The 17783-nt window shown below is 39.8% G+C and overlaps 1 protein-coding gene across 12 annotated transcripts in view; it reads right to left on the reverse strand.

The window, feature by feature from the left end:
• The window catches only part of MLLT10 (MLLT10 histone lysine methyltransferase DOT1L cofactor), a 244697-nt gene that overhangs the window by 145433 nt on the left and 81481 nt on the right, over positions 1 to 17783 (reverse strand). For all 12 annotated transcript variants that reach the window (XR_014015434.1, XM_081229500.1, XM_081229509.1 and 9 more), the window contains one exon: positions 6595 to 6704. Coding sequence is in view for 11 of the 12 variants with exons in the window: in XM_081229509.1 (XP_081085635.1) it covers positions 6595 to 6704 (110 nt within the window). In the remaining variant the exon portion in view is untranslated. The remainder of the gene's footprint in view (positions 1 to 6594; positions 6705 to 17783) is intronic.

The raw sequence follows: 17783 nt of genomic DNA on the forward strand, positions 1-17783 counted from the left end.
AATCAAAAGCCCCAAACATCAAATAATAAACGACAGCAGTCTAGCACTAACAGGTGCAACAAAAGTGTGGTAAAAGGAAGAGCACAGAAAGAAACCAACCTCTGTGACACCAAATCACCCAATATTCCAGCCCTCAACCTAAACATAAGGTATCATTAGAGGAGGAGGAAGGTGCAGGGCCACCCCAATGGGCTCAGGAAACAGATCATCAAGCCACAGAGAGAGGTCACACAATGCTACTTCCACCGCACTTTATTAGCCAAAACAAGTTACAGAGCAGCCTAGATACAAGAGATGAGGTATTTACTTTTGGTGCGAATGTAAACTGGTGCAGCCACTACGGAGAACACTATGGAGGTTCCTTAAAAAACTAAAAATAGAGTTAACATGATCCAGCAATCCCACTCCTGGGCATATATCCAGAGAAAACTATAACTCAAAAAGACACATGCGGGCTTCCCTGGTGGCGCAGTGGTTGAGAGTCCGCCTGCGGATGCAGGGGACACGGGTTCGTGCCCCGGTCCAGGAAGGTCCCACATGCCGCGGAGCGACTGGGCCCATGAGCCATGGCCGCTGAGCCTGCATGTCCAGAGCCTGTGCTCCGCAATGGGAGAAGCCACAGCAGTGAGAGGCCCGTGTACCGCAAAAAAAAAAAGACACATGCACCCCACTGTTCATATTTACAATAGCCAAGCAGCACTATTTACAATAGCCAAGACATGGAAGCAACCTAAATGTCCATCGACATATAAATGGATAAAGAACATGTGGTGTGTGTGTGTGTGTGTGTGTGTGTGTGTGTGTGTGTGTGTGTGTGTGTACACACACACCCCACATGGGGGATAAATTTGGAATCGGGGATTAACATATACACACTACTATATATAAAACAGGTAAACAACAAGGACCTACTGTATAGCACAGGGAACTATATTCAATATCTTGTAATAACCTATAATGGAAAAGAATCTGAAAAAGCATATATATGTATGTATGTGTATACAGACACAGATATAACTGAAGCACTTTACTATACACCTGAAACCAACACAACTTTGTAAATCAACTATACGTCAAGAAAAAAAATTCTTAATAGCTTTCCACATCTATTCCTTTAGAAAAAACATAAAGGGAAGTTGGGCTAGCAATTTCTAAGTTTTCCTCTACTGTTATCCTCTTATAATTCAATGACACCATGTTTTATAGTATTTTTGGTTTGTTTGGTTGGTCTGTTATGATCCTTCCTATACTTATAAACACTCGTTCCTTCATGGCCATTCAGTAAATAAAAGCCATTCAAAAGGATAAATCCAGGATATACCCATCATCTGCCAACTACCCTCTATGGAAGTTGCAGCCTTCTAAATTAAATGCTTCCTTGACTCTACAGAACACAAGACCACCCAAAAAAGTTCCCAAATATCTATGTTGCCCCAATCTTAAAAATTATTGAAACATACTTAAAGGTAACATATGCCACTCACATTTATTAACAAAATGTATATGTTAGTGAAGTAAGAAAATGATACAAGAAAATATGAGAGGTCAAAAAATAAAAATAAGAATCTGATGACAAATGGTACAGAAACTGGCCACTATATATGTAATGATGTGGAAAATTTAACAAAATAAGTCAACACAGTGAATTCTCTGCAAATGGATATACTATACAAATAGTCTAGAAATTTTCTTTTCTTCTAAATCCTACAGTGTTCCAGCCACACAGGATTATTTTTCTCTGAACTGCCTAGCACCTTCCCTTTGCACCTATTACCCTAATTTATGCTACCTTCTCTGTCTAGAATTATTATTTGACTCTTTCTTCCACAGGTCAAATTTCTTATTATCATGCACAGCCCTTATGTAATATCTTTGTGTGCTTTATTCAATTCCTTAGACAAAAATAATCCCTCCTTTCACTATGTTCCATAATAGTCCGTTCAGATTTTTTATTATTTATAATCTCTTATTATTTTCATATATTGTAGTTATATATTTACTTGACTGTCTAAGTATCACATGGAGATAAACCCTGTATTTTATGCAACTCTGAACTCTTAGCGTCTAGCACAATGCAAAGCAGGTCCATTTTAAGTGCCCAATACATTTATTAATAATCTCCACATTATCTTTTACTACCACTCATTAAGGACTGATGTATTCCAGGGGAGCTCCCCGGCAGTCCAGTGGTTAGGACTTGGCGCTTTCACTGTCATGGTCCACGTTCAATCCCTGGTCAGGGAACGCCCCCACACCCCCCCAAAGAGAAAAAAAAAGATTGATGCCTTCCAAAATGCAACAATCCATTTTCCCAATGTTCCTATCATTTCAGAATTACATGTCCCCTATTAACCATACTGAATATTCATGAACAGAATATTATTCTTTTTAAGGTTAATTATACAGACCAACAACCATAAGAATCCAAGAAACATATAAGGAAAAAAATTTGACAGAGAGATACACCATGCTTCTGGAAGGGGAGATTCAATATTCCAAAAAGATCAATTCTTCCCCAAAATCATATTTCACTGTAGCACCAGTAAAATTAAAATTGTATTGTTACTCCTAATGTTCATCTAAAAAAAGAAATACATGACAATATTTGTTCTACCATGTACCAAGATGTATTTAAAGCCATCATAATTTAAAACAGTGTGGTACTAGAATAAGAATAGAAAGACACATCAATGGAACAGAAAAAATGTCAAGAATACCCAAGAATTTAATAATGATTCAAACAGTATTTCAAATCACTGTGCAAAACATAGACTATTCAATAATAGTGTCAAAAAGGTTGACTAAACCACGTGAGTGAGGTCTGAGCCTGAACATGGTTAGGCTGGCCTCTGTATTATGGGATGGCAGCAACAGATTTGTTAATATGAGAATGATCAAATAAATACATTGAGGATAATGGGAGTCAGGTTTCTCATTGTCTGGCATGAGAGTCATAACACAAAAAGAAAAAAACATTAGAATGAACCCTGTGCTGTTGGATTAGGTTTAGGGAAATTACTAAGAAATTCCTAGGAGTTTATGGTTCGATAAATAAATAGATACAAAGACAGACAGACACAGAAATACATACAGATATGTTTGTATTTAATACATAAATCCATATACTAAATCAGAAGTATCTGTGTGACCTCACCAACTTCAAAATATAAAGAAGACATAGATGTGAATGTGTGTGTATCTCTGCATTTATACACACTGAGAGGGCCTGGAAGTAGCAACATCCTAATAACAATGAGCACACCTAGTGTCCACTTTGGTTTCTAAATACCATTCTCACCTAAAACAAATCAAGGCTCCCTGGAGAAATGTTATTCTAGGGCTAAGACAAGGAATGGTTCAAGATGTGCCTAGAACATACTGTCGTGTCAGAAGTAAAGAAGTACTCAAACAATGATAGAACCATGTCAAAAGACACAGGAACCCACATGAAGAGGTCCCACTGGCCAAACGTGAGACAATATGAACATCACAATAAGTGGCAGTAATGGGGAATGACCCATTAAAATAAAATATTAACATGTAAGTCAATATTAGTCCATACTAATATAAATAATTGGGGAGTGGAGAAAGCTTTTCCTTACAATGGTATGCCACCTGATGAATGCAAAAGATAGAATTAGAAAACCACCACTTGCTATCAATCTAATAGATTAATTAAGCAAAGAAACAACAATGAATTATAAAATTAGTGAGTAAAAGGCACAAGGAACAAGATATTTACATAAAAAGTACTTCCCGGGGCTTCCCTGGTGGTGCAGTGGTTGAGAGTCCGCCTGCCGATGCAGGGGACACGGGTTCATCCCTGGTCCGGGAAGATCCCACATGCCACGGAGCGGCTGGGCCCGTGAGCCATGGCCGCTGAGCCTGCGCGTCCGGAGTCTGTGCTCCGCAACGGGAGAGGCCGCAACAGTGAGAGGCCCGTGTACCTCAAAAAAAAAAAAAAAAAAAAAAGTACTTCCCCACAAAATGCTTACTGATTATAAAGGGAATAAAGATTAACCTCCCAGTGGAGAAATCTTGTAGACACTGCCTTAACCAAGTGGTCAAGGTAAAATCACCAGTAATGGGAAAAGCTGAAATCATGTACCACCTGACAGGATGCAATGAGAAGAACACAGCATCGTTTCTGTGATATTCCTGCCAAAAACACATAATCTGAATTTAATTATGTGGAAACATTATAAAAATCCATTCTACAAATAACTGGCCTATACTCTTCAGAAGTATCAAAGTTATAAGAGTCAGAGAAAGACTGAGTTACTATTCAGGAGACTTAAGAGACAAAAAGCAATCTGTGATCTTTTTGCTATGAAAGGGAAAAAAGAAAACATGAATGAAAATTAGGCAAATAATGATGGGGTCTCTGGATTAGACAGTAATAATGCATAAATGTTAATTTCCTGATTTTGGCTGTATTCTGGTCATGTAGAAGAAAGTCTTTCTTTATAGGAAATACAAACTAAAGCATTCAGAGGTGTCGGTGTTATATGATAAATTACTCTCAGATGGTTTAGGAGAGGAAGAAGTCTTTGTACTATTAATGCAACCTTAATTTAAGTTTGAAATTATTTCAAAACTGAAAGGAAAAAAACAAGTATTTTTAGAAATGAATTTTGAAAGTACTAAAAAAATAGTTAGACATTAGTGTAGAGAAATATTTTCTTTGCATGGCAACAAAGGCAGAAACAATAAAGAGTAGTTGTGTAATTTACATAAAAATTTTAAACTTCAAACTAGAAGAAATTAACCTGCTAGAATACCGACAACAATAAAAACCATCAATACATAATGAAAATTAAAAAGAAAATGTTAAGTTATGGGCAAAAGCATTCACAGCAAGTATATAAGAATAAAGAATAACATCTCCAATATAAAAAACATTTTGTAAGAAAAAATTAAAACATTACAATATTAAATTGAATGAAGAGCTATTCAAGATCAATTAACGAACATGAATAACCTTTTTTAAAAACTTTAAAATATTTACCCTTACCAATATTCAAAGAAAATCATTCAAACACTGTACTATTTTTCACTAAAAAGAATAGCAAAGACTGTTTTAATGGTAATATACAGTGCATTTAACAGGATATAAGATTATGTGCAATCTCACAAATAACTAGTGTGATTATTAAATGAGAAACTGCATTCTAGAACAACTTCAAACAATATATTTACTGAAGCTTCCAAAATGTTCATACTCTTTTACACAGAGATTTGGCTGGTATGTACATGCCAAACACCAAGTGAGGCTCTTCAACAAGAAGGCATTCCTAAGACGTTCCTAATAAATTATATTTTATCGAAACTAATAATACTTTGTATTAGATGCTAAATATCCACTAGAAATAATGGCAAAATATAATTTATTAACACAAAATGATGTTCAGGGTTATTAAGTTTCAAAAACAGAACAGTATAAGCACTATGATCCAAACTTTTTACAGTTATATAGTATATGTAAAAATGCACACAAAAAAGATTTTAGATGATTTCTGTCTCGCATTTTCCTATTTTTTCTCCATATTTTCCATTTTTTTTAAATAAATACTAACGATCTACGTTACAAAATGTTTAGTATTTTGAAACCTTAGAACTGGCTGCAGTGACACTTTCTTCACCAATGGAATAAATCAACAGGTACCTTCAGTTAAAAATGGTTAACACTATTATATTTAAAGACACAGTAGCTAATAAAAAAATCATCCAATAATATGCAAAAGAGAAACAATAATATAAATGTACTAAATTAAGAAAAAGACAGGAAAAAAGTGAACATTACTAAGGTTTTTAAAAAGGCAACAATAAAAATCCTATCTCGGGGGAACAAAATAATGTGGAGAGGAGAGATGAGCAAATAATATTCTGTGATAGGATTACTTTTAAGACAGGATGTGTAGCATCATAATGAATATTATACCAAATAATGATTAATTCAAATTTAATAGATCCTCAATGTCTGAAAGAACATAAAAGTAATTCTTAAAGAACAAATCTAAGGACTTCCCTGGTGGTCCAATGGGTAAGACTCTGCGCTCCCAATGCAGGGGGCTCGGGTTCGATCCCTGGTCAGGGAACTAGGGATACATGCATGCTGCAACTAAGAGTTCACATGCCACAACAAAGAAGTCTGCATGCCGCAACTAAGAAGTCCACATGCCACAACTAGAAGATTCCGCATGCTGCAACTAAAGATCCTGCATGCTGCAACGAAGATCCCAAGTGCCACAACTAAGACCTGGTGCAGCCAAAATAAGAAATAAATAAATTTTTTTTTAAAAAAAAAGAACAAATCTATATGGATTAAAATGTTAGAAGCTTAAATACTTAGGTTAATATAAAAGGTAATATAGTTTTGTTTGTGTGTGTTTGTTTTGTACTCCTGTGACCTTAGTGACATATTTTAATACTTGTAGTTTACCACAGTAATTACACTTTTTCCAAATCAATGGAGGCCTTTAAAATTTTTAATGAAGGGCTGTAATGAAATAAAATTTAAAAATTCCTTTACACTTCCCAGTTTTAAAACAAAAAACTCATATTCAAACATCAATAAAATAACATCTACTATACCTTATTATAACGATCATGTGGCACAGACTGTAAAACAATTGGTTCCATTGTAGAAACATTGGCAAACTGTACCTCTGGAATATACAGGGCACAAACCACATGAGCCCAACCTAAAAATAAATAAACAAAAATAATGTCATTTTTCCATTTTTCAATAAAGCTTTTTCAAAGATAAATTAAATTATTAACTTTATGAACAGATCCCTTAAATGTCCATTTTAGGAAATGCACAACAAAAACATTAACAAATTATCACTACTGACTTATCGTCAAACCACTACTGATAAGACTCTTAGTCGTTTCTCCAGTTAATACACACAGTAACACAAATAAAGGGAAACTTTTTTTTTTTTTTTGGCTGTGCCACAAGGCTTGCTGGATGGATCTCAGTTCCCTGACCAGGGACTGAACCCGGGCCACAGCAGTGAAAGCCCAGAATCCTAACCACTGGGCCACCAGGGAACTCCCCACGGGAATTTTTTTTGGGCTGTGTTGGGCCTTCGTTTCTGTGTGAGGGCTTTCTCTAGTTGCGGCGAGCGGGGGCCACTCTTCATCACGGTGCCCGGGCACTCACTGTCGTGGCCTCTCTTGTTGCGGAGCACAAGCTCCAGATGCGCAGGCTCAGTAGTTGCAGCTCACGGGCCTAGTTGCTCCATAGCATGTGGGATCTTCCCAGACCAGGGCTCGAACCCGTGTCCCCTGCATTGGCAGGCAGATCCTCAACCACTGCGCCACCAGGGAAGCCCCCCAAGGGAAATTTTTAATTCAGAGGCTGGCACTGACACTTTTCATAGGAGTAAACTGAATAATTCAGATCAATAATTCCTCTGGGAACCACTATAAGAGTATGAAGTTTTGGGACTTCCCTGGTGGTGCAGTGGTTAAGAATCCACCTGCCAATGCAGGGGACATGGGTTCAAGCCCTGGTCCGGGTGGATCCCATATGCCGCGGAGCAACTAAGCCCATGTGCCACAACTACTGAGCCTGCACTCTAGAGCCCACAAGCTACAACTACTGAGCCCGTGTGCCACAACTACTGAAGCCCAGTGCATAGAGCCCATGCTCTGCAACAAGAGAAGCCACCGCAATGAGAAACTGACACACCACAACAAAAAGTAGCCCCTGCTGGCCACAACTAGAGAAAGCCTGCTCACAGCAACAAAGACCCAACGCAGCCAAAAATTAATTAATTAATTAATTAATTAATTTTAAAAGTATGAAGTTTTATAGCTGAAAACCTATAAAAAATTTTAATACTTTAAATCTTAAATGTCAGTATTAAATTTTTAACTGTTATACAAATGTACAACATTGTTCTACTATTTTAATATTTCACTTAAAATATATTAACAATTTACCAATTTAAATATTAATAATAAATGCTGTTTCTTTTAATTTTCAAAATGTGACTAACGGTTTCAAAGAGCTGATGTCATAGTAAGGAATTACTGGGGCCAAAACTTGGAAAGGATGGAAGTCAAGGGAGTTAAGTACAACTTTTGACCACTTTGCCGCCCAGGGGACATTTGCCTATTTCAAAGAAAGCAGCTGAGAGAGTGGAAGGTACTTCTGACAAACTCAGAAGACTGAAAGTACAGGGATCTACGTCCATAGACAACTAAGGGAAAAGAAGAACACTAGTAAATCCCTTCCCTCTTTCAGCTGCAACACTGAGGGGCTGCAAGCCAGGAATGACAATAAACTAAAAGTACATAGGCCCGCCCAGAGACTGCAGCTGGGCTTTGATCATCTCAAACTCTGAAATTTGACTCACATAACCCTAAATTACAAGTGCCCCCAGACACCAGACAGAAGCTAATATACATCCTCTTTAGAGGAAAACAATGTCATTTTGGCTACAAATAATTTCTAATACTAGTTCATTACCATTTTCGGCACAATGAAAAATACTAAACACATGAGAGTCAAGACAACATGAATAAAAACCAGCAGAAACATGAAAATCAAAACGTATTTGTATTTTGGAGTTTCAGATACAGACGTTTATAAAAAGTATGCTTATTATGTTCAAATACACACAACATAAAATTTAAAATTTCTTCCAAGAACTGAAAACTCTAAATCAAAAATTATAGAAGTAAAAACAAAAATTATAAAATCAATAAATGGGATTAACAATGGCTTAGATATAGCCGAAAACAGAGTAAGAACAACAACAAAATAGGTCAGAAGAAAATATTCAGAACATTAGCACAGAAGTATGAAAAATACAAAAAGACAGGAAACAAAAACAACATGATGGGCAGGCCTAACACACATGTAATTAGAGTCCCAGAGAAATATGAGAGGAAAAAAACTGGTACAAAAGCAATATTTAAAATGATAATAACTGGGACGTCCCTGGTGGTCCAGTGGTAAAGAATCCGCCTTACAGTTCAGGGGACACGGGTTCGATTCCTGGTCAGGGAACTAAGATCCCACATGCCGCGGGGCAACTAAGCACATGCGCTACACTACTGAGTTCACACGCCTCAACTAGAAAGCCCGTGTGCCGCAAACTACAGAGCCCACATGCTCTGGAGCCCGTGCATCACAACTACAGAGCTCACATGCCCTGAAGCCTGTGTGCCACAACTAGAGAGAAGCCCGCGCACCACAACAAAGAGCCCAAGCAATGCCACGAAAGATCCTGCACGCCTCAACAAAGATTCTGCATGCCTCAATGAAGATACCACGTGCTGCAACTAAGACCCAACGCAGCCATAAATAAATACATAAATAGATATGGATAGATAAATAAATAATAAATCTTTTTAAAAATGATAATAACTAATAACTTTCTAAAACAGAAGAAAGATGGCAAGTCATAGACTGAAGAACCACAATAAATCCCAGGCTAAATAAATATAAATCCACACATAGGCACATTAATAAAACTACAGAAAACCAAAAAGAGAAATAAAAATCTTAATATAACCCAAAGGCAAGTTATCACTAAAAGAACTGGATAAATAACAAAGCCAAAAAATATCTCTAAACGAATTTCCATTAAAGGGAATACCAAACAATTTTCCTTAGGCAGAAAACAATGACCCAAGAAGTAAGCTCCAAGATGAAGGGGGAAATGAAGCATGATAAACATGCAGGTACTTCTGATAGATTATTGGCTGATAAAACAATCATAATACCTCCTCTTTCACTTAAAATACATATGACTGGGCTTCCCTGGTGGCGCAGTGGTTGAGGGTCCACCTGCCAATGCAGGGGACACGGGTTCGTGCCCCGGTTCGGGAAGATCCCACATGCCACGGAGCGGCTGGGCCCGTGAGCCATGGCTGCTGAGCCTGCGCGTCCGGAGCCTGTGCTCCACAACGAGAGAGGCCACAACAGTGAGTGAGAGGCCCGCGTACCACAAAAAAAAAAAAAAAAAAAAAGGCAGGAAAGTGGGGAGTTCCCTTGCGGTCCAGTGGTTAGGACTCAAGTGCTCTCACTGCCGTGGGACCAAGTTCAATCCTTGGTCAGGGAACTAGCATCCCGCAATCCATGCAGCACAGCCCCCCCCCCAAAAAAAAGGCAGGAAAGCTTTCGGAATTTTTACTTTCCCTTGACCCACGGATTCAGCAGAGGTCTTGAAGATAGCATCTTGTATTCCCAGTGAAGAACCCCAGCTTCTGGTTTCAGAAGGAGGAGAGCAGACTTTATTTGCAAAGAATTGTGTTTCTCTATTTTAAAGTGTCTGTTGGCTACTGAAGAACTGACACAACATGCTTATTCTTTTGACAAGCTCAGAACTCACTCAGGGCAAAAAAGTGGCGGGTATTCCTCAAATCACTGTAAGGCAGACAAAATACCCACAGGTCCCTGGGGCAAAAGATCATGGCTCAAGCAAATAACCTAGTGCCAAGAGCCTAAGAGGAAAAGCTGGGGACAAAGTTTCTCTTGGAAATTGGGGCACTGAAAGGTGTCTGTTGATTCTAGGGAATTTAGACAGCACCACAAGCCCAGGGCAGGATGCATATTCCTAAAAGACCTGATGAGACACTAAACTTTCATCTCTGGTCTATCTCCTGGTACAGGGCAAGCAGGAAGTGAAGGCTAAGTAAGGGAGAGTGGTAAGAAGACTGGCTAGCCACTGAAGGAAGGGTCCTAGCACAGAGCCAATCTGCAAAGACTGGAAGAAGTGTTGCTTTTTTCCTTTTTTTTTTCTTTTTGATTCTCCCTCTCTCGCTATTTCGGCACCTGGTATTCAAGCAAATCTCTGTCAAAAGACTAGTTGAACACAAACTACAGAAACAGACTTTAGAGATCGAAGTGACAAAGAATGTACACTTTTAAAAAAATTGCATAGAAGACCACTAAAAAGGCAAATAACTGCAGCATACACCAAGCAACAAAATTAAACAGTAAGTAAAGAACCCACTTTCCAGAGTTACCATATCATAATATTCAGTACATCCAGTTTTCAAGAGAGTTACAAAGCATGCAAAGAAAAAGAAAGTACAGCCCATTCACAGGAGAACTGAAGAGAATCTGTCTCTGTAGAAGCACAGACATTTAGTGGACTTTAAATCAACTGTCTTAGATCCGCTCAAAGATAAAGGAGAGCAAGGTCAAGGAACTAAAGGAAACCAGTACAATGATGTCTCAACAGAGAATCAACAGTCATTTCAAAAAGGAACCAAACAGAAACACTGACATTGACAATTATAATAACCAGAATGAAAACTACACTAGAGGGTCTCAACAACAGATCTGAGTCGGTAAAGAAAAAAACTCAGTGTACTTAAAGGTAGACCAATTGAAATTACCCAGTTTTAGGAGCATTTAAAAAGGGGAACAGAGGAGATCCCACGGAACCTGTAGGACACAATCCTGCCTACTAACATACAAACAACGGGAATTCCAGAAGAAAAGGAAAAAGAGGAACGGAGAAAATATCTGAAGAAATATTGGCCAAACACTTCCCAATTAGACAACTACGTGCGTGAATCTACACATTCAAGAGGCTCAAGGAACCAAGAAGAAACACAAAGACATTTGCACTGAGATAAAATAATAATCACTGCTAAAAGCCAAGAAAAAGAGAATCTTTAAAGGATTAACAGAAAAGCAACTTGTCACATACAAAGAACCCTCAGTAAGATTAAACAACAAATTTCTCATCAAATTCAACAGGGGCCATTAGGGTGTGTACAATGACATTTTAAAATTTCTGAAAGAAAAAAACCTGTCACCCAAGAATTCTAAATCAAGCAAAGCTATCCTTCAAATGTGGAAAAAGACAGACATTCCCAACGAAACAGAAGGTGAGAGAATCTGTTGCTAAGAGACCTGCCCTACAAGAAATTGGAAAGGGGGTCCTTCTGGCTAAACGAAAGAACACTAGACAGTAACTAAAAGCTGTACCAAAACAAAAAAAAAATTTTTTAACGCCAGTAAAAGTTAAATATAGGTAAAAATTAAAGCCAGCATTATGATAGTTTTGATTTATAACTCCTCTTTATATTTCCTACATGGTTTAAAAGACAAATGCATGAAAAAAATAACTATATGTCTATGTTAATGGGCACATGATATGTATAACGACACACATTTTGAAAAAACAATAGAAAGGTGAGGGAATGTGAGCAGAATTTTTTGTATGCTACTGAAGCTAAGGTGGTATCAATTCAAACAAAGTGGGACTTCCCTGGTGGCACAGTGGTTAAGAATCCAGCTGCCAATGCAGAGGACACGGGTTCAATCCCTGGTCCGGGAAGATTCCGCGTGTCATGGAGCAACTAAGCCCGTGTGCCACAACTACTGAGACCGTGCTCTAGAGCCCACAACCCACAACTAGTGAGCCCACACACCACAACTATTGAAGCCTCCGTGCCCTAGAGCCCACGCATCACAACTACTGAAGTCCACAAGCCTAGAGCCCGTGCTCCGCAACAAGAGAAGCCACAATGAGAAGCCCGTGCACTGCAACGAAGAGTAGCCCCCGGGCTTCCCTGGTGGCGCAGTGGTTGAGAGTCCGCCTGCCGATGCAGGGGACATGGGTTCGTGACCCGGTCCAGGAGGATCCCACATTCCACGGAGCGGCTGGGCCCGTGAGCCATGGCCGCTGAGCCTGCGCGTCCGGAGCCTGTGCTCCGCAACGGAAAAGGCCACAGCGGTGAGAGGCCCGCATACCGCAAAAAAAAAAAAAAAGAGTAGCCCCCACTCGCCACAACTAGAGAAAGCCCAACTCACAGCAACGAAGACCCAACGCAGCCAAAAATAAATTTAAAAAAAAAATTCAAAGTTATCACAAATTTAGGATGTTAATTGTAATCCTCATGGAAACCAGCAAGGAAATGAAGTTGGCCCTTGAAAAACACAGGTTTGAACTGTGCAGGGCCACTTACACACAATTTGTCCATAGTAAATACTACAGTACTACACAATCCAGAGTTTGTTGAATCCGTGGATATGGAACCTTGGATATGGAGGAATCACATATATATGGAGGGCCAACTATACATTATACTTGGATTTTTGACTACACAGTGGGTCAGTGCCCCTATCTCCCATATTGTTCAAAGGTCAACTGTGCCTTAAAAATATACACAAAAGAAAAGGAAGGCAGGGGACTTCCCTGGTGCTCCCGTGGTAAAGAATCCACCTTGCAATGCAGGGGACATGGGTTCAATCCCTGGTCAGGGAACTAAGATCCCACATACTGTGGGGCAACTAAGCCCACACGCCACAGCTACTGACCTTGCATGTCTCAACTTACAGCCCACGTGCTCTGGAACCTGCACAACACAACGACAGAGCCCACACACCCTGGAGCCTGCGAGCCCCAACTAGAGAAGAGAAAACCCGCACGCCACAACTAGAGAGAAGCCCGCGCACCACAACGAAGAGCCCTCACGCCGCAACGAAAGTTCCCATGTGCCTCAACAAAGATCCCACGTGCTACAACTAAGACCCAACACAGCCTAAAATAAATAAATAATAAATCTTTAAAAAAAAAAAGAAAAGTAAAGTAAAGGAAGGCAGGACTTCCCTGGTGGTCCAGTGGTTAAAACTCCACACTTCCACTTCAGGGGCACGGGTTCAATCCCTGGTCAGGGAACTAAGATCCCACATGCCGTTGGGGGAAAAAGAAAAAAAAAAAAAAAAGAAAGAAAGAAAAGCAATGAAAAAAAAAGAAAAGGAAAAAAAAAAAAGGAAGGCAAGCAAAAGGGCACAAAGCCAAAAAACTCAATTTAAGAAAAAAGGCAGTATTGGAGAAATAGAAAAACAAAGGGGGGCATAAAATGTACAGGAAAAATAGTAAAATGGCATAAATTATCAGTAACTACTTTAAATGGAAACGGGTTAAACTATCCAGTCAAAAACAAGAGAGAGAGATTGGCTAAGTGAATTAAGAATACGCTCCACAGGCTTCCCTGGTGGCGCAGTGATTGAGAGTCCGCCTGCTGATGCAGGGGACACGGGTTCGTGCCCCGGTCCGGGAAGATCCCACATGCCACGGGGTGGCTAGGCCCGTGAGCCATGGCCGCTGAGCCTGCGTGTCCGGAGCCTGTGCTCCGCAACAGGAAAGGCCACAGCAGTGAGAGGCCCATGTACCGCAAAAAAAAAAAAAAAAAAAGAATATACGCTCCAACTATACAGGCATACCTCATTTTACTGCTCTTCACACTTGTTGCATTTTTTATAAATAGAAGGTTTGTGGCAATTCTGCATCAAGCAACTCTACTGGCACCATTTTTCCAACACTTGCTTGCTTCATGTCTCTTTGTCATATTTTGTTAATTCTCGCAGTATCTCAGCTTTTTCATTATTATAATATTTGTCATAGTATCCATGATCAGTGATGTTTGACATTACTATTTAATTGTTTTGGGGTGCCACACCCATGCACGACAGCAAATTTAATTCAACAAATGTTGTATGTTCTGACTGTTCCATTGACCAGTTGTTCCCCCCTCTCTCCCTCTCCTCAGACCTCCCTATTCCAAGACACAACAATACTGAAATTGTGTTCAATTCAAGTAGTGTTTAAGCGAAAGGAAGAATTGCACATCTCTCACTTTAAATCAAAAGCTAAAAATGATTAAGCTCAGTGAGGAAGGCATGTCAAAAGCCAAGGGAGGCTGAAAGCTAGGCCTCTTGCACCAAAGAGCCAGCTATGTTGTGAATGCAAAGGAAAAGTTCCTAAAGAAAATTAAAAGTGACACTACTGTGAACACACAAATGATAAGAAAGCAAAACACCCTTATTGTTGATATGGAGAAAGTTTCAGGAGTCTGGATAGAAGATCAAGCCAGCCACAACAAAGCCAAATGCAGAGCAAGGCCTTAACTCTCTTCAATTCTACGAAGACTGAGAGAGATGAGGAAGCTGCAGAAGAAATGGAGGAAGCCAGCACAGGTTGTTTCATGAGGTTTAAGGAATGAAGCTGCCTCTGTAACATCAAAGCGCAAGGTGAAGCAGCAAGTGCTGATACAGAAGCTACAGCAAGTTATCCAGAAGAGCTAGCGAAGATAATTAATGAAGGTTGCTACACTAAACAACAGATTTTCAATGTAGATCAAACAGCCTTCAATTGGAAGATGACATCTAGGAGTTTTGCAGCTAGAGAAGCCAATGCCTGGCTTCAACGTTTCAAAGGCCCTGACAACACCCCCGACTATCTTACTAGGGGCTAATGCAGCTGGTGACTTGAAGTTGAAGCCAATGCTCATTTGGTAGTTCAAAACTCCTAGAATCCTTAAGAATGATGCTAAATCTACTCTGTCTATGCTCTAAAAATGGAACAACAAACCCTGGACGACAGTACATCTGTTTACAATGTGGTTTACTGAATATTTTAAGCCCACAGTTGAGATCTACTGCTCAGAAAAAAGATTCCTTCCAATATGATACTGCTCAATGACAATGTACCTCATCACCCAAGAACACTAATGGAGATGTACAATGAGTTTTATGTCGCTTTCAGGCCTGCTAACATATTTTCCATTCTGTCGCCTAGGGATCAAAGAATAATTTCAACTTTAAAGTTTTAAAAATTAACAAATACATTTTGTAAGGTTAGAGGGAGGAGTCAAGATGACGGTGTGGAAAGACGCAGAGCGCGCATCTCCCCAAAACTGGGGCACCTGCCAGACACAAGTGGGGGACCCTGATGCCCAAGGAGACGGGAAGAACCCCCAAGAAAACCGGTAGGATGTGGGGGTACTGAGGGAGGAGGAGAAGTGGAGGCCAGACAGGACTGGCACCCCTGAGAGGGGGAGAGGTATCCATGCCTGGAGGGACCCTCAGGGGCTCGGATCAGTGGGCAGCGGGCCCAGCATTTCCCCTGCCCAATTAGCCAGGGATGTTTGCCTGTCTCAGGCTAGGCCGGGTCCTATGCCCTCAAAGGTCCCCACAGGGCTGGGCTGGTCCTGGGGGCATAGGAGGGAGGCTGGGAAGATGTGGAGAGGCAGGCGCGAGGGGCCCTCCATGACTGTAGGAGCAGGAGAGGAGGGCATCTGCCCCATCCACTCGAACCCAGAAAGCCTTCTGGGCTCCCAGGTGTGGTCCCGCACCCTCTGAGACCAGGGGCATGAGGCATGCCTGAGCCCCTTCTGCTCTGTTGAGCCTAAGCCGCCACCCCCCCACCCCGCGACACACACACACCCTGGGCCCTTTCCACGCCTGTGGGTACTAAGCATAGGCCCCGCCCATCGCCCAAACCTCACCCCTGCTTAGGCCCCGCCCTCCACAGCCAAAGCCTTTTCCATCTTTTCTTACTTTTTTTTTTCCTCCTCCTCATTTTAACTATTGTGTTTCTCTTTTACCTTTTGGTTGTTCTTTCACCTATATCTTTATTTTTGTATTTTTTTAACATAGGTGATAGTTCCGTAGTCTAATTTTATTTTTTACTTTGTTATTGTTATCCTTTTTCTTCCCCCAACCCCGCCAGCACGACTTGCGGGATCTGATTTCTCAGCAGAAACTCTACAAGCCAGAAGGCAGTGGCATGATATACTTAAAGTGATGAAAGGGAAGAACCTACAACCAAGATTACTCTACCCAGCAAGGATCTCATTCAGATTCGATGGAGAAATCAAAAGCTTTACAGACAAGCAAAAGCTAAGAGAATTCAACACCACCAAATCAGCTCTACAACAAACGCTAAAGAAACTTCTCTAAGTGGGAAACACAAGAAAAGAAAAGGACCTACAAAAACAAACCCAAGACAATTAAGAAAATGGTCATAGGAACATACATATCAATAATTACCTTAAACATGAATGGATTAAATGCTCCAACCAAAAGACACAGGCTTGCTGAATGGATACAAAAACAAGACCCATCTATATGCTGTCTACAAGAGACCCACTTCAGACCTAGAGACACATACAGATTGAAAATGTGGGGATGGAAAAAGATATTCCATGCAAATGGAAATCAAAAGAAAGCTGGAGTAGCAATACTCATATCAGATAAAATAGACTTCAAAATAAAGAATGTTACAAGAGACAAGGAAGGACACTACATAATGATCAATCCAAGAAGAAGATATAACAATTATAAATCTATATGAACCCAACATAGGACCACCTCAATACATAAGGCAACTGCTAACAGCTATAAAAGAGGAAATCGACAGTAACACTATAACAGTGGGAGACTTTAACACCTCACTTACACCAATGGACAGATCCAAACAGAAAATCAATAAGGAAACACAAGCTTTAAATGACACAATAGACAAGATAGATTTAATTGATATTTAAAGGACATTCCATCCAGAAACAGCAGATTACACTTTCTTCTCAAGTGTGCACGGAACATTCTCCAGGATAGATCACATCTTGGGTCACCAATCAAGCCTCAGTAAATTTAACAAAACTGAAATCATATCAAGCATCTTTTCTGACCACAACGCTATCAGATTAGAAATCAATTACAGGGGAAAAAACGTAAAAACACAAACACATGGAAGCTAAACAATACGTTACTAAATAACCAAGCGATCACTGAAGAAATCAAAGAGGAAATCAAAAAATACCTAGAGACAAATGACAATGAAAACACGACGATCCAAAACGTATGGGATGCAGCAAAAGAAGTTCTAAGAGGGAATTTTATAGCAATAAAATCCTACCTCAACAAACAAGAAAAATCTCAAATAAACAACCTAACCTTACACCTAGAGAAAGAAGAACAGACAAAACCCAAAGTTAGTAGAAAGAAAGAAATCATAAAG

This window comes from Mesoplodon bidens, assembly GCF_964165515.1.
Source record: "Mesoplodon bidens genome assembly, chromosome: 3".
NCBI lineage: Eukaryota > Metazoa > Chordata > Mammalia > Artiodactyla > Ziphiidae > Mesoplodon > Mesoplodon bidens.